General features: G+C 37.0%; 1 protein-coding gene across 1 annotated transcript in view; it reads left to right on the plus strand.

Annotated features, from left to right (window-relative positions):
- The window catches only part of SLC2A13 (solute carrier family 2 member 13), a 149724-nt gene that overhangs the window by 64939 nt on the left and 59443 nt on the right, over positions 1–25342 (plus strand). Inside the window, exon 4 of the mRNA XM_040062552.1 lies at positions 5128–5236. Within this exon, the coding sequence (XP_039918486.1) occupies positions 5128–5236 (109 nt within the window). The remainder of the gene's footprint in view (positions 1–5127; positions 5237–25342) is intronic.

Raw genomic sequence — 25342 nt, forward strand, 5'->3', positions numbered from 1 at the left:
GCTGTGCTTCAGTGTTTGTCTTGTGCTGGGGACCCCGGAGCTGGACACAGCACTTCAGGTGGGGTCTCATGAGGGTAGAGTAGAAGGGCAGAATCCCCTCCCTCACCCTTCTGCCATGCTGCTCCTGATTGAGCCCAGGACACCTTTGGCTTTTTGGGCTGTGTGCTCATAATGCCGGGTCCCGTCCAGCTTTTCATCCAGGAGAATCCCAAAGTCCTTCTCAGCAGGGCTGATCCCAGTGAGTACTTCTTCCAGTCTGTGTGCATACCATTGGATAGTTTTGCTTTGGAAAGCTGAAAAATGCTAAGACACAGCTGTTAGGCCAGCTGACAGTCTTTCTTCTGTGCCTGACGGGGATCTGTGCTGTTAAAAAAAAGAAAAGGAAAAAGTCTCAAGCTTTCTCAAAGGGTTAACAAACTGTATGAGGTAGGAAGTCTCTTCCAGTGCTGGAAGCATAAGATAGTGAGGAAGAGCATGGTACTTAAGTAAAATTGTTTTGTATCTTCACGGGATAATTAATTCAGTTTTGATCTTAAAACAAATTCAATTTTCTTTTGATTTGTTCAATTTTATAGAAAGGAAAAATTAATGAAGTTGATACTTACAGGAAATAATCATGTAATAGGCAAGGGAAGGAAAAGGGTGCTGGTTTTAGTATATTATTCATACCCAGGAAATAAAAGCTAGCTGTAAGTGCTTTAGAGTAGGAGTCATAGGTGAGGGAAGATTCTGCAGGAACGTTCTGCAGATGATGGAAAGCTGGACTGGAAGCTGTCATTTTGTTAGGAGGAGAAAACCAGAAATTATTCCCATATTTGTCCTCTGTTATTGAGATCACCAGCCTAAAATTTCTTTTTTTTGGTCCCTGCTGCCCCAGTTCCTTGAAGATTTATCTGAGTGGAAGAGAGGGCATTTGAACAAGAAAGATCCAGAAAACTAATCTGAATCTTTAGCTTAATTGATGCTAAACTGACGAGTGACTGTGTTGTTGCTTGGCTAAACCTGTCTTTTTGGAAATGCAAAGAGTACAAAAAGCTGGCAGGAGCCCTGTAAGGTTTTAAGCTGTTGCTACAAGCTGTTACCTAGATTAGCTGGCAGAAGAATGTTTGAACCTGCAAATGACTTTGGCAGGGCCCAATCTCTAACCATAGATTCCTGGCTGTGAAATCTATCCAGTTATTCTAATAATTTGAGGGATGGCAAATCACAAGGTTTCCAGGCACCAGATGTCTGCCTGCCTTGCTGTGGGATTTTTTAGGTTGGCTTTATGTCTGTGCTACAGTTTCTTTTTTTCTGGCAGTAATACCATTCATTTTAGAAAGGAGATATTAAGACTTCATTAATACCCATTTTTCTACTTTTTAGCTTTCCTTATATAAGCTCCTTTTAGAACTAGTGTTTTTGTTGTGTTGCCTTTGAAAATCATCTTTTAGTTGGCTGTGGATTATACTCAAGCTCCTGTGATTACCTTCCAATCCATTTTGCTCATACAGACAAAAATCAAAATGCCTTACCGGGTGATTAATAGTTTCCAAGCCAATCTTGTGGGTTATGCCTAGTAACAAGGATAACTGCTAAAATATAGGAAGCTGCCTTTATAAGTTTCAGATAAAATGTAAGTTTCAGTCATAAAATATAGTGTTTGAAGAGCATCACTCACTTCAGAAGTAATATTTTGACAAGAACAGCTTCTCCTTCCCTGTTTAACTCAGTGTAAGCTAGTAAGGGTTTTTTGGGATGTGAAGCTAAACTTCCAAATTCTATTTTTGCTTTTTGCTTAAAAGGATGAATGTCTATTTTGGTAGACAGTTTATGCTGTGAAATATCTACTTGGATTCCAGCAATGCACTTCGTGTATCACCACTTCAAGTAATGTCACCTTCAGCAGTATCCTTGTTTTTCCATTGCTCTTTATCTTGTGCTGTCATTTTGCACTGAAGAAGCTCCAGCTGCCCTTTGCTGTAGCATGTTTTGAACCCTTGTAAATATTATGTGTTTACTTCAGTTAAAGTAATTATCAGAAACAACAACACAAAATCTATTCTCATTAAATTCATCAAGGCATTAGGAGGTCTCATCATTCTGACTTAATTTTTATTCATAGATTAGAAGAAGGAAAACAAGCTTCTTGGTGTTTTCTCAAATGCAAATGAAGTGATTCTGATGCAGGAATATGTCTAAATCTTCTAGATGAGAAGAAAGCAACAACAATTAAGGCAGAAGTATCACTAACAAAAAAGCCCAGACTTTTTGGAGACAAATACCTATTTTGTCCTTTGTAAAAATAGCCATTTTTTTTTTTTTCAGTGACATATATTTAAATCATATATTTCCCTCTGGTTCTGTGGACAGTTAAGCTGTTCCATTTTTTAAAGCTGTAATGGTTTTATTGTTTAATGCTATTTTAATCTATTCTCATAACTAGCTGCATATTTAAGGGTTATAAGAAACTACTGAAGCACCATTTAAATTTTCAGAAGGCTTATTTTCAGAAGAAAAATGTATTTAATTCTGAAAACTTGTTTTGGTTTTCATTTTTTAGTTTAAACCAATTTTCTGTTCTTAAAATCTATATTATGCCTAAAGTTTATTTTTAAAAACATAGTAAAAATTGACCTTAACAATATGCATGAAAGGATTACTAATAAGAATATGTAAATATAGTATAGCTAGTTTCAGAGCTAGATAGTTTTAATAAAAAGTTTCACACTCATTTGCTGTTTTAGAACCAGTTACCTCCCAGTTAAAGTCCTTTGGGCTTTTTAGTTGAGTTTGTAAAGCTCCTTTAATACAGAGATTAGCAGTTTCTTTATTTCTTTCATTCCATTTATTGGTTTGTAAACCTGAAGGCTGTGAATTTTATGAAAGAAAATCCTTTAATTTTGTGTATGCCTATTGATATGTGGTGGTTGCCATGGTACATATTTGGAGTGAAACTTTATAAGCACTGGCTTGAGTATGATAATTTTTAGCATCATTTTTCTGATACAATTAATCAGAAGTCTTGAAAAATTCCAAGTACTTACTGAATTTAGCTTGACTGAATGTTCCAAAGGTCTAAAGTGTAAAGTTCTGACTTAAAGGTTTAAACTTCACTACATGGTCTTAACATTTCTGCAAGGCTACACTTGAGATGCACAAACTGATTGGAATGAGGGAGCTCTCTTGAGAGTTCACTATTCCCTCGGAGTTGCAAACCATTGTCTGAGAACAGCTGCTTTAATTTCTCGCTATTCATTTTGCATCTTCTTCCCAATTGTTCTGTACAATGCTGTATTGTGAATAAAGTTTTATAAACTTCTGTCAAATAGCTGAGGGGTTCAGGAATTATTAAAAGCCTTGCATCAGTTCCTTAGGACATTTCTGCTTCCTTTCCTAACGGTCCCTGCTGTAGAGTTCCAGCTTTTTCAATGAGCAGGATCACTGATGGTGGACTTGAAGGTGTAGGTTGTCTAAAATGGACCTTGAAAGTAAAGAACTCAGTTAAGGGCCTTTTATAAAGTTTATGAAGAATGAAAGATCTCTCATAGGCATTCAGCAGCCTGGATTTACAACAGATGCTGCAGAATCACTTGCCAGATAAGATTTTTAAGTCTAAAGACTCCATGCTCAGGTGTCACACAGGGTGTGAAAACCTTAGGGCTATTGTTTGTGAGTCAAACTCTGTGGGTACATGAATTAGGAAATCTTTTTTCTTTGTGAAATTTGAGCCCTGGCAGCAGCAAGTGCTGGCTCTGTTGCTTTTCCTATGAAGAAATGCTGCTTTGAGTATGGAACCCTTGTCAGCCCAGTGATGTCATGAGTGTTTCCTGGGAATATCATACGGGATCTATGGATTGACTATATCTGTCCCTTGATCTTACTGGGAGACTTTTTGAGGTAATGATGTGGCTGAATGGCAGGACATGTGGGACTGTGTACTATCCAAATGTTAGTGTTACTTGGAAACCAGCTAGAAAATTTGTCAGGCTCTATGCTGCTATTAAAGAAGCAAAGTTAAATGATGATATAATTGACATATGAATTAGAAATACCATAATTTTAAATCAAAGCAAGTTTTTCTTAGGCAGATCTGATTATATTTAAATGAAGAAAGTGTTATCTAAACCCTCTTCTTGACTCCAACTCTTAAAACTCTTCATACCTTTCAGCTTTCTGAAGCTGAAATCCTGCATGTGAATTGTTCTTCACTAATGGAGTAGTATAGAGTTTTTTACTGAATCAATACTTCTAATATTCTCTGTATGTTCAGGAAACACTGAAAATATAAAAATGGAGATCCTCTTCACCTCTCTTTTTTATTTTCTTTGATGGCAAATATTTTGACTGATTCATATTGTGATTAGATGTTCAGAGTGAGTATACCAGATGTGACAAGATGTATAAAACAGATTTTTTCACCAGACTATACTAGTGAAAAAGCACTACTCTGGGCAGAGAGAAGTTCAAGTAAACACTGTAGTCGGGGATTTAAAATTTTTGCCTATTATCCTGTAGCTTTTTGTGCTTTTTTTTTTCCCTCATTGGAAGAATCTAAAATTCAGCCTCATGCCATTGCTATCAAAAGTATAGAATAAAGGTAATTAATTTCTGTTCCCTCTGCTGGCCTTTGAGCCATGCAGAACAGATCTATCCAGTACCTTCAAAGTACCCACACCCACAGCTGGTTTGTGGAGATTGGGTCTTTTGGGGTCTAAGGAAAACACTTCATCTCCAATCTCCAGACCCAAGCAGTGAGTAGTGGCATTTCTGAAATAACCTCTCAACAATAGAAGCTTTTAGAAAGGAAACAATAGCAATATTTTGTGATAACTTTTGAGTACATTCAGTCACAGCTTATGTGTGATTTGTTAGTGTGATATAAGGAGAGTGTACATTTCACACCAGTAGCAGACACTGTACAAAAATGGCATAATTTTTTTGCTTGGGCTTCCTGATGATCCTCTTTGTAGTACAGTGCAGAAAAGCAGAACTGAAATAACCAAATTGTTCAAAAATATTTGAAATAATACAAGTTTGCTTGAAACTAAGGTGCAAAGTCAGGTATGCCTGGCAACATTGTCTTGATAGTGATCACTTAAGAACTATTATATATTCTTTTGTTGTTGTCTTGTGTTTTTTTTTAAGCTGGACCTGTGATCTGCAGAATGCTAACATACCCTCCAACTCGAAGAGCCTTAATTGTGGGTTGTGGTCTGCAGATGTTTCAACAACTGTCAGGGATTAACACCGTCATGTATGTATTTCCCAATTGCTTCTTTTTATAAAGTATTAGAGAAAAATCAGTTAGACCATTAGCAGTGACAGATGGTCTTCTGGACAAAGTTTGAAAGGTGAAAAATTGAGTGTGAGAGCTGGAATGCTGGTTTGAAATCCAGATGTTGACATATTTGGCATCACAGTAAGTTGGTAAGAGGATGTTGGTGTAGGGATAAACATTTTCATAGACATGAGAATACAAACTGTGTGAGAGATGCATTATTGTTTTAGAGTTTCTGGTCAAGGCTATGTATGTCTGGACAAGAAAGCACATTTATGGTTTGAATTTTTGTGCTAAGAGATATCAATAAGGTGAGGAATAGACTAACCATGTTAATGAGGTGGAACATCGCTGTGAAGTGTTAAAGGATGCAGAGGCAAGAAACATTTCCTGCTTTTACATGGGTTTGTTATGTGTATGAGGACTCAGTAAATGTGGAAGTGAAGGATGATGTATTGGGTTTTCTGACAAGCTGTCAGCTCATAACAGGAGTAACTCTTGACAAATGTGCAATGCGTAAGACCTTGTTTAAGATGAAATTATTGTTGGGCTGCCCTACAGGACTAATCGTAATGAATATGGTTGATGTATTGTTTTAAGAGCAAGTATAAAATATGTTGCTATAACGTTTTACTGGGAAAACTAAGGGAGCATGCATCTTAGGAAATTGTTAAAAGGAACAGCTAAAAGGATAAGGCTTTTAGTGGTATCAAGAGCTGCCTTAAATGTTAGCATAAACACTGCCATCTGTCATACTGGAAGAAAAAAATGCCCCAGACTCAGTATTATTAAACTGCAAAGGAGGGAAATCTGTAACAGGTAAAGAAAGACTTCATAAAATAGGAATTGTAAGCCAGTGTGGGAAACGCTTGGACACAAATCTTGTAACTTATGTGTGAAAGCCAGAAGGCAGGCGCAGAAAGAGCTTTGATAAATTTTTCTGACACATTCAAAACAAGAAACCTAACAGTCTCCAGGCCCAGTAAAGATCCAGACATTGGGAGGACACTAGCAGAAGATAAGTGTTTAGCACCAAATCTCACAAAGATACTTTTTGCATTTGTGTTAATTATAGAGGGTATAGAGAAGCTTTTTTGCAGTAGAACCTACTTAAGATGTCTCAGGTGGTCTGCTTGACACTCAGGTATTAGGGGAAAATTTCTAGAGCAAGCTGATTAAAAAATAACAAATTAATCAGGGCATACTCAACAGGTCTGAAGTAATTTGCATCCATAATCACTGAATTTGGAAATGTAGCATAATTTACGTGAAGCTACGGCCCAGAAAGTTTTATTTGTGTCTTTATTCTATGTAGAATTAAATAAGATGTGTGTTTATAAATGTGAAAAATGAAACACATACATGTACAATATTAAACAACAAAGAAGAGCCAACATGATTCTTGTAGACAGATTATAGCTTGTTCAGATGTGAGTCCATGGTTGTGTCAGAACTGTAAATCCCACATGAATTAACCATCCTAAGCAACCATGACAGCTGCAGCCAAAGTTTATTGGAGAAATCACATAGTCACAAAGGTAAGTGAGAAGTCCTGTCAGGTAAATAACTATTTAAGATAGGAAAAAAAAAAGGGTGAGAATAGAAGATCAGTTATCACAAACTAAAAATAGACTCCTACAATGATCTGTATGAAGATCTTTGTTGCTTTAATAAATCTGCAAAAGGGGCTAAACAACAAAATAGCAGCTTGTATTCATACAGCATTCACAATGTGAAGGTCCCCCAAATCTGTGAACATGAACAGTTGTGGGAAGATAATGCAAGATAACAAATTAGTGGAATGGTAAGTGCATTAGCTATTCAATGTTATTCAATAATGCCTGCAGGAGGGAACTGGGTAACTAACATGCACGGCGGTCTAAATTGTTACTACTCAAAAAAGAGGGCTTGCAATTGCGTTATCGTTCTATACAAACATCATGATGACATCCATGGCCAATCTGGAATAGTACAAACAGTTGCAGATGTCCTTTCTTTTAATAAGAGCAAACCAGGTTATGTGTGGGGAGAGAGATATCTGTGTTTGAACAGTAGGATCAGAACTCTGCAGCTTGGAAAAAAATGAGGTCAGAAGAAATGCAAGAGGTATATAAAGCTACTAATGTTATGGAGAGGATGGGAAGAGCATGGTTATTCATCATTTCTTCCAACACATTTTTGATGACTCCTAGCTCTTACCCAGCAGTAGGTTTAAAATAAGCATTTTTTCATGCAACACATAATTACATATTGAAACTCATTGCCACAGGATGTTACAGATGCCAAATAGAGAAATACATTTAGAAGTTAATTAGGGAAACTTACATAATAAACATTATTAAAATGTTATGAAATGTGGTGTGTATGCAGTCTCTGGCCAAGGACAGTCATTCTCGCAATTTGGTTCTCACTGCTTTGGGATGCCTTATTAGGCTAAAACAAAAAAATTGACAGTTCAGAAGGCTTATGACACTGGTAGGTTGACTTTGTTTATTTTAAACTTACTATGTTTTAAAATTTCAAACTCCTTTCTGTGTAGGAGGTTTTACAAATTGGAATTGACCTAATTTGCTTGTGGATGTGTAGGAGGACAGAATTACAACTATAAAATGTGGCTGAATCTTTGCTTAAAAATATTAAAATGCCTATAATAAACACATGAAGGCAGTGTTGTTAAAGGACTGGATTGTCAACCATTTGCAAATCCAGTCTCTTTTAGTATTCCAGTATAACTAAAGTTTTAGTTATCCGGTGTGCAAGACAAGCATTCTCCTGTGAAAGGACATTTTTCAAATACAAGTAAGCAGCTTGTCTGTTGATGGTTTGCTTACATAGGAATTGGTGTTTGCCTTTTAATGCTGTGATTAGATGGTACCTTAAGGAACTGTCAGATTGTATTAACTCTCTAAGCACTAGTTTTCTCTTCATAACATTTAGTTGTGTCATTCTGGGATTGCTGTTCTCTTGCAGCATGAAAGCAGGCATTGGTTATGGTTGGAGGGTCTAGTATTGTGTGGACTTTCCTTCAGTGATTTCTCAAAAAGAGACATGAAAAGTATTTTGACGGTGGATATTCACTGTACCTTTGCTGCTACTGTAAATCCTTTTTTATTGGCCCTTTTTAGGCCATGGAAGAAGAGGCTGATGACCCAGGCTTGCAGGTGCCTGGCTTTCCATGGCAGAGAATTCAGCCTCTGATTGCTCTCTGAACAGTTAACTTAGCATGGCCCTGACTTGTTCTAATCTTCTGACTTGAGATTTTCTGCTCTTTCTGCTATAAAATAATTCGTTTAATCTTGCATTTTATGGTAAGAAAAGCGAGGCCATCAGAGTGAATTTCTATGTATGTGAAAAGCTCATTTAAACCCCCATAATCAAATCACAAAGGGACAGGAAAATATTAAAAATAACACAATTGTAGAATGATTTAATACTTCCCCTGTTTGTGTATGCTTTACTGAGTAACTTCAATTTTAGAAAAGGAAAGCTTGAATTAAAAATTATGGGTATTAGAGGAATTTTACAGAGGTCTAAAAATAGTCACTGAGTGTACTCAGTAGAAGAAGAGATGCTAGAAAATGAGAATTACCTACAAGTAACACACGGAGATAAAAATCTAAAGCTTCCATGCTTAGTAATTCAGTAATCTGGTATAAATTTTCTGGTTAAAAATTGGATATCAGTAGTGAAGTCAGTGAGAGCAATGAAGTCCATGTATAGTTGAAATTCTTTTTAGGATGGGGAGAGGAAAACCAGAAGAATTTCTGTAAGAATTGTTGAAGGCTGTGCTCAGCTCTTTTCATTGTGCAATAAACTGATCTGGTTTTTGCACAGAAATAGTTTCATATCATAATTGAATCGCATTTGTTATACACATGTATGTGTATAACATGCAGCCATGAGGAACCAGAAACTCATCAAGAACAGGATGTTACTGAGTTGGTGAGAGCAGTATGTGGAGCAACCTCTGCATTGAGGAGGTGGATCTAAAAGAGAAGCAAAATGTAAAAATAGGCTAAGGAGATTGTGACTGTCACAGGAACAAACTCTAGCATGATAAATTTAGTCTGCAAAAGAATAAAGCTCAGTGACCTATTGCTTTGATTCCTTTTTTTTTTCCTAAGAACGGGGATATCACTGCTGTCTGATGGAGTGCCTGACGCAGAACAAATTTTTCCTTTTTGTCACGGCTTTTTCCGGCTTAACTGACCTGTTAAAGTCATACAATTTTAGACAAGCATCTCTCACACTGGTGTGAGCAGGTCTGAAATGGTTTAACTTCTCAGTTTCTTATCATTCTAGTGTTTTCTCATCTCAAAAACAGAAGCTCACTGTTTCAAGCCTGGGGCCCAAATCTGGTTGGCAGGAGACTGAGAAAGGCCTTGTGAAAGAAGTTACATTCCAGGGGAGTAGTTACTACAAATTAGCTTTTTAGTAGTAATGTGTCCCAGAATTTTGTTAAATCAGTGATGTTAAGATATTTTCAAGCCCAAAGTTGCCTGTAGTTAAAACTTGGGGAAAAAGGACCATTTTGAGGTAAAACTTGAAATTAATTTTTCCTATCAGTTTCTTATTAAAAAAAAAACATGTTTTTTAAAAAAAGGAAGAAGTTCCATTTTTGGGGGGTGGGAGGAAGAGGGGACTTGAAGGATTTGAACTGTTTCACATTATGTAGTGAAAACCATCAATGCATATTTTATCTCTGTGCTCATGTTCTCACAGAACTAGGACTTCTGAAAACATTTCTGGTAATGTGCAGCCTCGTGGCAGTAAAAAACCTCTAAACCATGGGGAAGAAAGGTTTTGAAAAAAATCCCAAGTTATCTTGAATACTAGGCAGTAATTTAGCCATAATTGGAGGGAGTTCAGTATTGTCTTGTCAGAATTGCTTGCAGGTGGTATGACCTGCGCTGGAGATTCTGCTGCTCTTTGAGAGGTTTGATGTCTGTTCCCAAAGATTGCCTGTGCCCTCAAGACTATAAATCTGAGATAAGATTGAAGAGACAGCTGTATCATCTTGATTATTCTTCCTCTCACAATACTTTAAGTGGACTTGATGAAAGCCGGACAAAATACTTTGTTCTGCAGTTGAAACACTAAGTTTGATATGCTAATTTTGTAATTTGCCATTATCTTTTCACATTGTGTTAGAAATGCTTTCTGCAACAGGAAAGTGGTATAATGTGTCAACAGAGAGAGCATATGGCCTTCAGCATTTTTGCTAAGGTATTTGCAAGTGTATATGATCTGTTATTCCTATTTAATAAAATGTTTATTTTATTTCTGAGATATCTTGCTTAACTTCCTAAAAGTTTGGTCCTCAGATGCTTTTGAGTTCTAACAGTGTTGCTTTTTTAATTTATGCAAACAAACAAAAGAACCAGAAAAAAGGATGATAAAAAGAAGCATCTTTTTCATCAGGAAAGAAATAGGGAGGGGAATAAAATAGTACATGGAGAAGAAAAAAACTCAGAATAATGAGAGAGGGAAAAAAAGCTGGATAAAAGAAGACAAATACAAAAGACTACGGGAAGAAGTTATGTAACAAGTGGAAATTTAGGGTTTGAAGATAAGAATATTAGAACAATTAATACAAAAAGTGAAAAAAAAAATTGTGCTGAATGTGAATGAGAGAATGAAAGAAAATAGGAGTGGGACTGGGGAAGAAATCAGGACATATTTCTGGAGTTTGAGACCAGACAGGAATTTAATGAAATGCGCATTTCCTGTCAGGTTTAATCACCAGGTCTGTTGTTGAGCAGTTTCAGAGCTGAAACCTGTGAGCACCTCACTGTAGCATCAGAAGCAACTTGATACTTCTGCTTAACATGAGTGTGCAGCTGAAATCCCCAGAGGGGTGGTGAAGGTCAAGACTCAAAAACTTGTCTTCAAATTCCAGTTTTTTAACTTCTTTGAAATGAAATACTGAATAAGGAACATTGGACAATATCTGACATATCTGACTGCAGATAAACTTTTCATTTTTTTAAGATCATTGAATAAATACCTTTTTCTGTGAATTACCCCACAAGTAAATACTCTTTCAGCATCAGCCATATAGATATTTATAATTAATGACTGAATGTATTTACAGTTTATGACAGATTTATAATAAATAAGCTGGTCATTGAAATGAGGTTTTCTTAGAGCATTGTTTGTTGTTTTGAACATTGGAAAATAATGGCTGAGATCTGTTCTCAGCCAGTAGAAACAGAAGTTCTACTGGCAAGAAGTAATGGTGGTTAACATTTTTCTTGTGATTTGTATTCAGGCATTGACTTTTAATGTTGTATATGTTTCTATTGTGTTCTCTGGCTGTGCATTTTAAAACAAAATCCAGAAGATCACATACTGTATTTAAAAAAAAAAAAACCAAAAACAAAAAAGCAACAACCCAACAAACAAAACAAAACCCCAAGCTGACACAATGGTAAATGTCATCCGAGTTGCACAGCAGTTACTGACGGAGAGTACCTTTTATTGTACTCTTGACTGAAATTCCAGTTGGGCACCATAACTCACAAGCCGACTGCCGTGTGGCATTTATTTTTGGATGGCCGGTAACTTGTCGTCTCAGTTTTTCTTGAGTACTCTCAGACCCAGCTGGGTTTTAAGTCTGACTAAAGGAGGGACTATTGCATTAATGTTCTTTCCAGATGTAGACTTTGTAGTATTGTCAGGATAATTGGGAAGATTTGACAAGTTAATTGACATGTCTAATTTTCTCTGATGACTCCTTGACATTAAGGCTGCTGCCTGGTTAGGTTTTCATCCTTCAGTATATTGTTGCAGGTAAACTGTCCAGTTTATATATTTCTTTTCCTCTTAGGCTTTAGGCTTGTTTAATAAAACCAAAAGAAACTCTATGTTGCACATCCACTTGCTTTTTAGATAATAATCCATTAGAGATTTTTATTAGGTTTTCATAAATTCTTCCAATAACTTTCTTTTTTCAGAAGTGACCCTTCATTTTACCATTTTAACCTTCCTTCATATTGCAAGACGTTTTCAATAGTACTGTGTGCACAATCATCATGTAAAACACTTCAGTGACATATAAATGCTTTTTATATAGACTGGAAGAGCAACTAAACAGAAGTCCAGTCTAGTCAAACACTCTAGGTGAGGTGAGTCTCCCATTATACCAGCTGTCTCTGTTGTATGTGCTATACAGAAATAATGTGATTAACTTAAAACAGCTCTTGAGAGGAACAAAATTGTAATTAATAAGCAAAATAATTTCATATTATGCTCTGTAAAACATTCTAAATGAGAGTTTATGGAAACTGCCTTTATCAGTTTCGTAGTGCTTGGAAAGGGAAATGAAACTCTGACTCAGGCTTTTTGAAAGTTTTGCATGTTCAGCAACCACTTTTCCATAGGCAGTGTACTGTTATCATAGCTGAACTTGTTTCTTTTAAAGTAAAAAGAGTGCGTTGAAAATAAAATATATTTTTAAAAAACCACCTTCAAACATCTGTTGGTCACCAAGTTGTACATATTTGACACAAGTTTATTGTGTACAAGCAGGCTTATACAGTATTTTTTCCAAGCCCTGTAACATACGTGATGATGATTATTATTAAATTTTAATTCTTTTTCCCCCAGTAAAATGGTAGATCTGAACTGAACAATTTGTTTGTGAAAATCTGTCCATTAAGTTTGAAAAATTATCACACAACCTGTAGAGAGAAGCGGTGACTTTGGAGCTGTGGCCAAGGACAAACTCAGAGTTGGAGGTGAAAGTGGCTTGAAGTACAGAGCTTTAGGCTGGGCGGAAGCAGTTCTTGTCAGCAGTTGAGATGCTGTGTGGGTAACAAGAAATGTGAAATTCCCTTTCATCACATGCTCTCAGCACGAAACCTGGGCATTACTTACGGCAGCTGTGACTTGGCAGAGCCAATCCTTCCCATTCCCTCTTTGTTTGCCTTCAGTTCCCCATCAGTGCAGCGAGGAGCCCAGACGCAATTGCTCTGGACCATGCTCTGATGCTCTTCCGTCTTCTCAGTCATTAGTAACGGCTGATGTGGGAAGGGAATACCACCTAGGAAGGGCAGTGTGCCTTAGTATATCTGCTAGGAAGTGGCTGAAACATAAATCTGTTGATGACAGGATGCCAGTAGCTTTTTCCATTAATTAAAACCAAACGAGCCAACACGAGATGGCCGGTTAAGGAACACCGCGGCAGGCCTGAGAAAAGAACACTAGCTCTTTGTTCCACGGGCAGGATGCAGTGCAGGCAGTAGTGACTTGGTGTTCAGAGTCACGGGGAGGGATGGGAAAACAGCTGGGTCATGCTGCTGGGCATCCCATGTGGCTCTACACCTGTGCAAGAATTAGGAGCAGTAGTTCGGCCTTAGCCTTCATCTTGGTTTTGTTATTACCAGCAAACTGCAAGGCTGAGCGACCTCGATGGATGTAGGCCCCAGAAGGCAGTTCAGTAAACTTGGACATTTTTAAGGCAGATATATTGCTTAAGTGTTTATGTATCTTCTACTGTGTTTTAAAGGTAACTCTCATGTTTTAGATTTTTTTGTTTAAATGTTGTTTTTTTAAAATATTCTTGTGTGTCCTTTCTGGGTGGCCTGCAAAACCCTGTAAAGCTTAGGGGTTTAATGATTTAGCTCCAAAGGCTGTACTTTATCAGCTGAAGTAATTGTGAGAGGGTATTTAGGATACAAGTAAGAAGCTGTGTTAAAAGCAACTCACCTGTTTGTCAGTGTTGCTAGCAATAAATCCACACGATGCCAAATTTCCACTAAAAATAAAAAATGAAACCTAAGCTGTTTTCTCCTGTTGTGCTGCCCTGGTAGTTTAAAAGTTGATTTATCTGAGTCAGTTTAGAAGTGTAGATTTGTAATTTGCCGTAAAACAGAGAAGTTAAAACTTGAAATTTGGGTTATTTGGCCAATGCCATACGTCAGTCTTCAAGATTCCCTCTCAGGCTGAAGCTTTGCACTGCTACTGCCATTTCTCTGTGCATTTAAAAGGAAAAAGGCAAAACAAAAGAGTGAATCACGATGGAGTAGTTAACTAGATAAAAGCTATAAAATAAACTGCCTGTTTAAGCTGCTTGCCATGTTGATCAGACTAACCAGTTTTTGGAAGATGGTTTTTACAGGTGCATCCTCATTCTAATTTTTGGAGATCAGAGGATAGGTGATTCAGATACAAAAGTTTTGAAGGCTTGAGTATCAGAAGATCAAGGAAGCATTCCAAGATGCTATATAATGGGACTAATGGGATGAAATAAAGTAAAATCTAGAATGATTATTGGAACATAGTTCAGTGCTTAGAAGTACTATATTGAGTGTCTCGAGGGAAGTAGGAAACAATCATGGTTTCTAATTGCTTAAACTGTTATAACAATAGAAAAAGTATTAGAAATAACATACTTGAGGAGTTGCTGATGAGCTTAGTAGACTACAAATTGGATGTATAAGTTTATAAGTAAAGGCTGATTTCCTTTAAATTAAACTTTTATATCCCACATCTTTGGATAATTCTCATAATCTATCCATTTATTGTTAAAAAAAGTAGAAAACCAAACACAGCCCCCACCTAAAACCTAGGTAAACTTAAAAAATCCTAGACTGCCAAAAACATTAAATGACATTGTGGTGAATTTATCTGCATTATAATTTTCATCAGGTTAAAAGATAAACAATGAAAAACCTTCTGAAATTGCACAGGAGGCAGGTTCAGGGTGCTGATGTGAGGTGTTGTGAGGAGCTCTTAACTATAGGCTCTCATTCTGTTTTGAAGCACTGGATTTTTTTTTCATTTCATAAATCTTGTAAGTATTGGTGGTTTTCCTTATTTGTCTGGTGCTGAACATCTGCTTAGTTGTGGGAGTTCGTGTTGTTTGGGTTTTTTCCCCAAATGTGGACCTTCAAATCAATGAATTGAAGAATGACCACATGAGATATTTTTTCTTATTTACTGTCTTTTTTGAGTTCTATCCTGGGTTACTGGTTAGAAGAATATATACTAAAGAATGGAATAGCATGAATAAAAGTAAATCTCATGGTGTAACAGCTGCAAATGATTTGCCACAGTCTGGATCCATCTACTGATAGTTTGGTTAATTATTTTTAAAATATTGCCGGTGTATTAAAAAGGATCTGAGTATTAACTGACACTTCAATTAAAAAAAAATTAAATCTTCAACAAAACCCTAAGTTAAATGCCTTTAATAAATTGACATTTTTCAGTGTAATGCTTTTTCAGAAGTGAATTCCTTGTGAATTTTGTGTTGACAAAGACTTACAATATCTTCATTTGGAAATCAATGTTTATTTCTGTAACATGTTCAAAAAACACATATTGAAAGAACTGTATAGGAGTTAACATACCAAATTACTTTAAAAGAAATCCTGCTATCTTCTCATTTGGCATGTGTTTTATTTTTAATGTAGCCTGATCAGCAGGGACTATGTGCAAAATTTTACCTCCATTTTTTCATGAATGAGGTCTTCTGTGGAAAACCAGTCAGAAGGTTGGACATTTGTATTAAAACATTGAAAATCAGCTCTCAGTTCCACTGATTGTACTCTCTGCTCTGTTTTATTTTCTCTTACTTTTCTTGGTTTTCGTAATGGTAAGTGATAATATCTGTTCCTATAGTTCTTCAGGCTGTGAAAGCATATTTAAAGAAAGACTGTCACTTTGGAGGTAACTTAAAAACAAAGTATTTGTTTAAAGAAGAAATATATTTGAACCCATGTTTTCTAACATTTCCTTTGATGTTATTGAAAGATTGGTGTATTTAATAGAATTTTTTCACATTTTCCTGCTTTTGATTTCCACTCTCCCTTTTGCCTGTAGTGAAATTGTAACACTATTTGATTTCTATCTGTTGCCTTAGTAAGAAATTCCAGGTCATCATTCCAGTGTTAATTTCACTGCAGGGCCATGCAGGAGAAATTTTGTGAAAATGTCTTTGCCTTACATGTAGTACATACACAGTGGAGGTGTTAAGTCAGATAAATTCATATCATTCAGTTTGTTCATGTGTAAAGCCAAGTAATGAAATGAAATCAGAGCAGTGATGCTGTTTTTAAATCATTCATGAATGATTGCTGGAGGAAGTTCCCTAAATAGCACTACTGGTTTGTTTGTTTTAATGTATTATTTGCCTAAACAGCTCCTGGAGCACAGTTTGGTCTCAACAGTTTCTCTTCTGTTAAACATTTCTAATCGTCTTCTAAAAATTCCTTTTTAATGCAACTGTTTAATATGCATCATTCTGTTGAACTGTACATTTTTGTTGTCTCTAGCATTTATTTTGAGACCTATTAGGAAGTCAGATACCAATCAATGACTCTTTTTTTTTTTTTCTATAGAGCACAGTAGAATAATAAGAGGAGGGGCTGGTTTGTGTTGTAAGTTTGCTCCTTTGGCAAAACCTAGAGGGCACATATTATTCAGATATTGGACGGTGTTCGTAGCAATAAGGGAAGTGTCTTCTTCTTAGGTGAAAGTCAGGGAATATAGAAATGTGAAACAATTCAAAGCTCACAATGTAATCAGTCTTGAAAAGACGCAAAATTAAAGTGTAAAATGCCAGCTGGTTAGGTGCTGCCTGATACAGCGACATGAACAACCTCAGTGAAATATATTACTGATGCCATTCAAACACAGAGTAAGAGATATGATGCCCTTTAGATCTGTTTATTCACCTTTACTTTAAGGGCACAGAAACTGGTTCTGTAAATTGGATTCTTTGGAGTCTGTCAATAAGAGTTAAGCTGCCACAGGCTAGTCAATATGCCTTGTGCCACAGACTGGAGACAGACACCAAAAAAAAGGTTGAAAGGTTATGTGCATTGCAAAGATTTGCTATAAATGAAAGTAGTCCAGAAATGAACTGTAAATAAAACATGGTGGCAACTAAAAGCTAATTCAGACCTTGTTATTGGGAACAGTCTGCAAAACAAAGAGATGGCTGTGGTGAAAATGGGCCATACAGAAGGTGTGATATGGAGCACAGTCACCAAATTGAAAGAAAATAAGAAATCACTGATGAGATTCCTAATTCCTCAGTGTGGTGAGAAAGAATAATGTCTGTGAGGCCAGAGAGGAGGGCGATATCCGGAGGGGGGAACTAAACAACACTTGAGTTCTCATCTTTAGTTCTTTCCTGGAGAGTTTCCAGAAAGCAGGTGGTGTCGGAGCTGGAGGGGTGCAAGTTCAGTCTAAGCCACTGCAGATGAGTGGGGTCTCACCTATGACTGCTTAAAATGTTTGGGGATTTTTTTCTCCAGAGTTCTAACAAGTCTGTGGGAGAATGATTCAGAGAATGATATTGAAATATTTTTATGATGGAATAAAAGACTTTTGTGATATTTTATTTCTTTTTAATAGGCACTTGTATACTGCACTTGCCCAAAGCATGTTTTACAGACATCTTGAAAATAGAAAAAAAAAGTGAGACCAGATTATTATCAGTAAAATTTCATATGTTTCACGAGGGAAAATTGGAACAGGGACATACTGGACTGCTGATTAAAACTTAATGCTTGCTGGGGGCCCCTTTCTCACATAAACCTGAGTATTTTAGTCAGTTATGAATGGAAGAGGTGTTTTTTTAGAAGAAACTGGGAGAGCCCTGTTAAAAGCCAAGGGTGGAAACAAAAACATAACAAAAACAAACAGTTAAGACAATCTGGGCTTTCTTACTCTACTCTCTCTTCTTACTTCCTTGGTTACATAATTTCTATTGTATGTTTATAGACTGGGGAAGGAGGAGAGAAAATGAGCAGTTAAACTTTAATGTTTTCAACTTCAGGTCTTTAAATAATAGATTTAAATGAAAGTACTGGAATTGGTTCTTGAAAACAAAAGTTGACAAAAATCTAAAGTCTTCTGTTACTAAAGGAATACTTATTGCCCTGCATGTTGGTGAGAGAGGGAAGCAGGTGAAAAAAAGTACTGAAGGATTTGTTGGTGCTGTAAGGAACATGTTGACATGTAAGGAATCAGCTGAGATCTCACTAAAACTTGGACCAATTCAGCTATTTTTAAACCAGGTTTTGAATATTACCTTTTAAAATCTCCTCTGTCCTGCATTTGAGCCCATAACGAATTGTGAGAACTGAAATTGTGTAACTACAGTTTAATACAGATGACAGATGAATTTGATACAGATGAGATACAAACTGAAAGAAATCCTAGCTCTGCACTGAGCCAGCAATTTGCACAGAAATGAGGGAAGAAAGGGAAGCTTATCAAAATGGGAAGTGTAAATTGTTAGTGATGCCACATTCCAGGAATTTTAGATTTTTCAACCATCTTAATATTTGAGAATCAAGTTTAAATTTTGTCTCAGATTGTGACACATGCCTGTAATGTCACTAATTTACAGTGGAAATAAAAGACAGGATGCAGCTCCTATTTTTTTCTGGTTTGTGTAAGAATGGAGAATGAATTATTAGTGAAATGGAACAGCTCTCAAGGGAAAAATGTACTCATTCCAAGTAATCATTCTTTTCTATTTCATATAATAGTAGAAAAATAATGTGTGTTAACACATTTATAGTTTGAATATTATCAAATACATTACAATAGTCATCTCTATCTTATATGCTTTATTAGGGTTTTGAGTAAGTAAAATTCGTGAGGCTTAGCTTATTGTATTTTTCAGGGCATAGTCCTACTTTAAATGCTTACTGCAGGCCCTAGTTTTTTCTGATGCTTGTCACATTGTAGTAAACTAACTCAAGCACTGCCATAATTCTGAACAGAGGCAGAATCAGGATGTATTGTAGTAAAAGAAAAAAAAAAAAAAATGAACCAACCCCACCCCCATATATATGTGGATATCAAAATTGACTGCATTGAGACCTGGAACACAGGCTCTAAAAGATACTGGTCAGCTTTCCACGAGTAATTGTATCTCACTATTTATTGGCTTATCATATTTGTTAACTTAAAACAGCTAGAAAATGATTTAAACGCTTGCCCATATTGCCAAATTCCTTCTTCCCTGCAAATTCTGGTCTGGTCACCTCTTCCTTAAGCATTTCTGAAGAGAATTCTGCTGCCCTACCTTGTCTTCAGTTATGCTTGAGCAGCTCCAGTGACTTCCTTGCATCGATGCAAGAGATGCCACCATCTCTGCAAACTCTTCAGTGCAGAAATGCACATTAACCAGGCAATAAATGGTTGGTAAAGCAGTTTGAGATTGTGGACTTCTGTCCAGTTTTGGAAATCTTAATTCCCTTAATGGTGTAACATGCTACTGCAGACAGCTGGTGTTGGAAGAAGACTAGTCAATGCTGGGGAAGAAAATTTAAAAAAGGAAGTACAGAAAGAAGAAGAAAAACACATCAGCTGTTGGACAGTGCTTTAAAATGTAAAGCCACTGTTGGAAAAAGAAATTAATTCCATGGTTAGAAGCTTGGTTCAACTGCTCATCACTCAGCAGAATCTAAGAGCCCTGTCTAGGTTTTTGCCTTTTGAAAACTGAACAAGTAGTTCTTGGTCATCTGTGCCAACACTTGAGCCCTCATTTCTACTGTCTTGTTTGGATATGCTGAAGCCAATGGTTGTATAAAGAAAAAGATGATATTGTGTAACTTTTTTTTCTTTTGCAGGTTGCTCTAAAAGCTATGCTTGTTCTATTTTCTATTAAAATTTTTTTTTTTCTTTTTTCCTTTTTTTTTCCTGAGGAAATGTTATTTCTGAAACTTACTCAGCTGAGGGACAAATTAAACCAGTATATTCCGGCAAAAAACATGTTATCTTGCCTCTAGTCCTTCTTACAATGGCCTTAAAACTCTGCACTGTATGCTTGCAAGAAACTTTAAGCACGTTTTCTAATTCGGACTTGCAATTTATTACCCTTAAGTGACACATTTTAGCTTCCTGTAGTGTGTATATTACAGTATTATTCACACAGAGATACGATTTCGTACTTCTGAGTTTTTCTAACTCAGACAAGAGACTCATCTGGACTATTACCTTGGAATAAAAAACACCAAATTGTAATTCAGCTCCTGTATAGCTCTTGATGTCTCTGAGTCTCTCAGTGTTCCGAGTGGTATGTGCAGGGTCATGCAGAGTGCCTAGAGCTGTATGACTGTCATTGGCCTGGGCAGCTCCGCCGTCTTTCATCTTCTCCTCCAGTATCAAAGCTGATCTTTTCAGTAAATCAGCTTTTGGGTTTTGCTAGCAACATAATCTTAAAGTGATTCCATGCTTGCTGCACTGTAAACCAGCATGTACAGGAGCATTGAAGTATATTTGCCATACACCTTCTAAAATTTTTTGTCAGCATGTCTTAGGTTTAGTGCACTGGCTTATTGCTTCTTATTCTCTCTAAATAAAGTTGTGAAAACCTTACAAGCAACCAGTGTTTGTGCCACCTCTCTAAACTAGATTTCTCTGTAGAGAACCCATTTGGGGATTTATTCTGGTTTCATGAAAGACATTTTCCTTTCCTAACAGCAAAATTCTCTGTCTGGAACAAATTAACTGCCATTCAAGGACTAATCTCTTCCTCCATGGCAGAAATTTCATCCTCTGTGGCACTGCTCTTCAGACTGACTGCTGCAGTCACTGTCACAGATACTCCCCAGAGGTTTCAGACCAGAATCATATCTGCTGCTTTGAGTCACAACTTCATCCTATCTGGTGAGGTTTCAGTGTTCATTAGACTAATTAATGATTCAGTACAGCAAAATGACGTGGCTTAGCTCTTTTGTCATGTCTGTCAGCTTTCTCAAAAATTCAGAGTATCAGCTCTTTTCTGGATATTTGGTTTTACGCAAGATTTTAAATAAGCGGCTTTCTCATGTTGGCACTTAAGTCAGAAAAAGTGCACTGCTGTCTGGTATAATCTTGCTTGAGCTGCACAGAGGTGTTTAAACCCAGCAAAACCTGTATTTGTAGAAGGAAATGGACAGGCAAAAATCTCTGTAAGGGAGATCTTTACCTATATGAAATTAGAAGTATTATAGGAGAGAGGAGCAAAAGTGGGAGAATGGGAGCAAAATGTAATGCTAAAATTTAGATTCTTTTCTCAGTAAAGCAGAGCAACACATAACACTGAATCTGCTGCATTTGGCCCTGTGGTTTTTCCTCAGAACAGATTACCCACCTCTGCTTTGGTACCTATACTGTTTTTCCAGGTTTTTCAGAAAATGTGCTTTGTAATACTTTTCAGGATAAAAATACCTAATTATATTGTGTGCATAAGTAATTACCGTTTTTATGTATTATTAATCAAATAACTCATAACTGTTGTGGGTGAGGGGATTGAATGTACCCTCAGTAAATTCACAGACAGCATCAAGTTGGGTGTGGATATAACCTGCTGGAGAGTAGGAAGGCTCTGAGGAGGTTCAGGCTGGGCATCATGAGGATTATGCACGTAGAGACTGCTGTATATCTGAGTCAAATGAAACCTATTGATGGTAGTATGGCACTGTCTTCATTGACGAAATCAGGGTGATCACAGTGATTACCAATAGCAAGGGCATAGATTTGCTGGCTTTTGGAGAAGATTGAGCAGTGTGTGACCCTGTGGTGAGAAGGCAGAGAGCAAATATTTATCTATCCATCAGGTTTTGCCCTGCAGTTTTCTAAACTCTTGTTTTCTGTCCATCATGCTTGAAGTCTGACTTGGCTGGAGGAGCATGACCATTGCTTCAGCAGATGCCACCTTACCTGTGGGATTAGATTTCCTCAGCAGTGTTCAGAAAGGTTTCTTCTGGTATCTAATCCTCTGGCAAGGTATCAGCCACCAAAGGGCAATGTGTCAAATAATAGTAGCCATAAAGGCTACTTGCCCAGCAAAGTCAGCTGAATTTTTGATGAATTATGCAGTAATTCATTTGATGGTCTTGTGACACAGCTATTGAGGAAGATTTCTTCCGTGATGGATCTGCAGGTATCTGTAAAGAGCAATGAAGAGAGGCTACAAGGCACAATTATTTGCTGTGTGCATACTATTACTTGATACATTTTAAATGTGAATTTTTTTAATTTAGCAATTCACATAGACAGGTCTGCCAGATAAGTACAATTTAAAATTTTTTGCAGTGTATTTTTCATAGATGTTGTCTCTGGATTTTTCCATGCCTCCCCATGTGAGAGCATGACTAGTAGAAGTTAACGTTCTGTCGGTATTGCTTCTTCAGAAACTACCTTTGTATCATACACTTTTGCCTCTTCTCAAAACCATCTAAGTTTTGTTTTTCTCTGCTCTCCTGTTATGTGGCATTCTTTATGCCTATAATAAATGCTGACAACTCCCAGCTCAACAGTTATTTCCATCAAATGCAGACTGTTACGTCATTCAGATTTCTGAGTGCCAGTCTGAGATAAGGACTTGAATGAAAAGGCAGCTGGCTTAAGGTTTGTGTCTGAAGAAAATGTTACTGTGTCTGGTAAGGCAGCAGCAGCATCTAAAGCAAGAGCAGTCTTAACCTTCAAGGGATGGCCAAATCCCCAGCATTCAAGGACAAAGCACATATCCTTTTGGCTTCTCTCAGTATTCCTAATCAAAATTGTTGTAAGAAGGTGTGAGATGGTGCTTGCTTCTTTCCAACATGAAGATGCCATGATGATCCAAGCTTTCAGCACCCTGAACTAGGCTGCTCCAGTGTATTTTGATTAAGATCCATATGTTGAGTTTGGGCTTATTCAACATGCAGGTTTCAGCCAGCCACAGGTGTCCCTGTGGACAGCACAGCTTACTGTAGCCACTGGCCTAGGTGTAAAGAGCCTAACAGCTTTAGGGTTTTTTGTACTTTGCTTGTCCTCTGTAAAGGACAGAGCTGACAGGTAGATATGCTGTGCAGTTGTGTAATTGACCACTCGGATGTTTCCTTTCTCTGTAGTGGCAATCTTCCCAATACCGATTGGTATTTTCCCAATCCAGGTCTCTCACCTCTGTTATCTACTGTGAGCTCTCAACCTTTAATTTCCTTTTTCCTTGCAATGCAAGTTTTCTTCCTGAATGCAGTTCTTAAAAAAAAGATACCCTTCTCAGAGCAAAATCTCTGTGAGCTGTGGAGGTTCATGGTGTCAATGTGCTGACATGGTTTCAAGTAAGGGATTAATGTTGCTTCCTCATTATCATCTCATCTCTCCCCATCTGTCAGCATCCATTTGGGTTTTTTGCCTTGTGTTTATATTGCAAGCTTTTTGGGAGAGGTGATTTAATTGTTCTGTTTCTGAACAGCACTTAGCACACTGAGTCCTTCCTGGTGCTGGAGACAGATATTTCAGTAATGCAGTCAACCTTTAGCAATGGAGCTATGTGATGTTTTGCTTCCAGCAGTGTAATTTTGCAGACAGTTCTCTTCTAAGTAATTGTTTTTATCTCAGTGTAGAATATAATGATCTGATTTCTCCCCTCCTCTTTCCTTGTAATGCCCACCAATGAAAAACTTGTTCTGTCCTTATCCAGGCTTTCCTTTCAGAAGGAAGGTCGTAGTCTTGCACTGCCAAATCTCACAAACAGCTTCTACACTGGCTCTAAGAATCTCATTTCTCTAACAAAGGTAGTCTTGCCATTTAAAGGAGGGGAAAAAAAAGCCCACATAGATAATCCTTTGTATTTATTACAATGAGAGAAAGGAGCTTTGCTGATGGTATATGACAGCATTTTAAATAAATGAGGCCGAGATTTTAAATTCTTTGTGAGAAGTGAGTAGATGTCACCCCATTTTTACCAGTGCGAGTGAAGTCTGCCATTTGCAATGTCCATGTTGGTGTTTGAGGGTACGATACTTAGTAAAACTTTACTTTCTAACCCCAGAATATTTTTATTTTATATTGCAGCATGCTGTGTTTTACAGTGAAATATTTGTCTTCTGCAAAGAGTGCCAGGCTCTCCCCTGGTCAGGAGCCATGGGCCTGCTCTTGGTCCCAGTGGTCACAGAATTTTGCATGCTCTAGAGAGGTGGGAAGAGTCCAAGGCTGAGGTTTGAGGTCAGACTGAGAGTAAAAGGTAAAATCTTAAGGAAAAGAATGCTCAGTTAGTATGAGTGTTTCAGAACTGGAAAATAAAATAGCAACTTAGATTTAAGAGTTTACTTTTGCAGAAATTTCGTTTTGAGAACTGTGTTAACTTCTCAGCATTTTAAAATATGGAAAGAAAATATATTGTTGCAGGTATGTGATGTTTTTAGAAACAAGTGAGGAGGAACAGTGAATCTGCGTGTGTGGAGTCTTGCTACTGCATATGCACATACTGTTCTTCTCTTGACAAGGATCCCCAAACAAGCTTCAATTTGAGAAAAGTCACTGTTCCCTTCTTAGACACGGCTTACTTGGGTTGATTCTGGGTGTTGCTCTTGGTGCAGTAAGTAGATCCTGGGAAGGAATTAAGCCCAAATAAAAACCAGGAAGAGTGAAGACAAAGGCTGCAGTCAGGAGGGAAAACCAGACAGAAACACAAGCAAAAAATTGGATGAATAGTGGGGTTTTGGTGTGCTGGTGTGTCTCTCTCTTAACTCCTCTTATCTTGGCCTAGGAAATATTTAACAAATAAAATTGTATTTTTTTAAGTGTTTCTTTATATCAGATAGTAATACACCATTGAATTTTTGTGAGATTATTTAGTATCCTACATTTTTTGAAACTCTTGCTTTTTTATTGTGAGCCAGTCATTGTTTGGCTGACCTTGTGCATGACTAATCCAGTGCTATCCATCTGATGGTACATTTTAAAATCTTGTGAACCCTTCCAAATCACAAAAGGTGGGTTATGGCAAAACAACAGCGTTCAGATTTAATGGCTGTGAATGCAGAGATAACAAAAAGACCCAGATTTCCTATGTGCAGAGATGCTTTACTGTGAGTGGGAATGAGCAGAACAAAGGCAGTGTCATCCTACCAGTCATTCACAGTCACTTGCTGACAAATGTAGCTCTGTCTGACCTTAAAAAATGAGAAAGGAAAAAAATAGATGAGAAGCTAAATTACTAGGTCCTAGTTCATAAAACAGGTCTGTTAGTTCTTGAATAAATAAATAAAATAATAAATATATGCTTATATATATAATTAGTTTCATAAGTAATTTGCTCCAAACATTTTAGGCCATATCTGAGGAATTTAATAGGGCCAGAAG

Source organism: Hirundo rustica, chromosome 4 (genome assembly GCF_015227805.2).
Source record: "Hirundo rustica isolate bHirRus1 chromosome 4, bHirRus1.pri.v3, whole genome shotgun sequence".
In the NCBI taxonomy this organism is placed as follows: domain Eukaryota; kingdom Metazoa; phylum Chordata; class Aves; order Passeriformes; family Hirundinidae; genus Hirundo; species Hirundo rustica.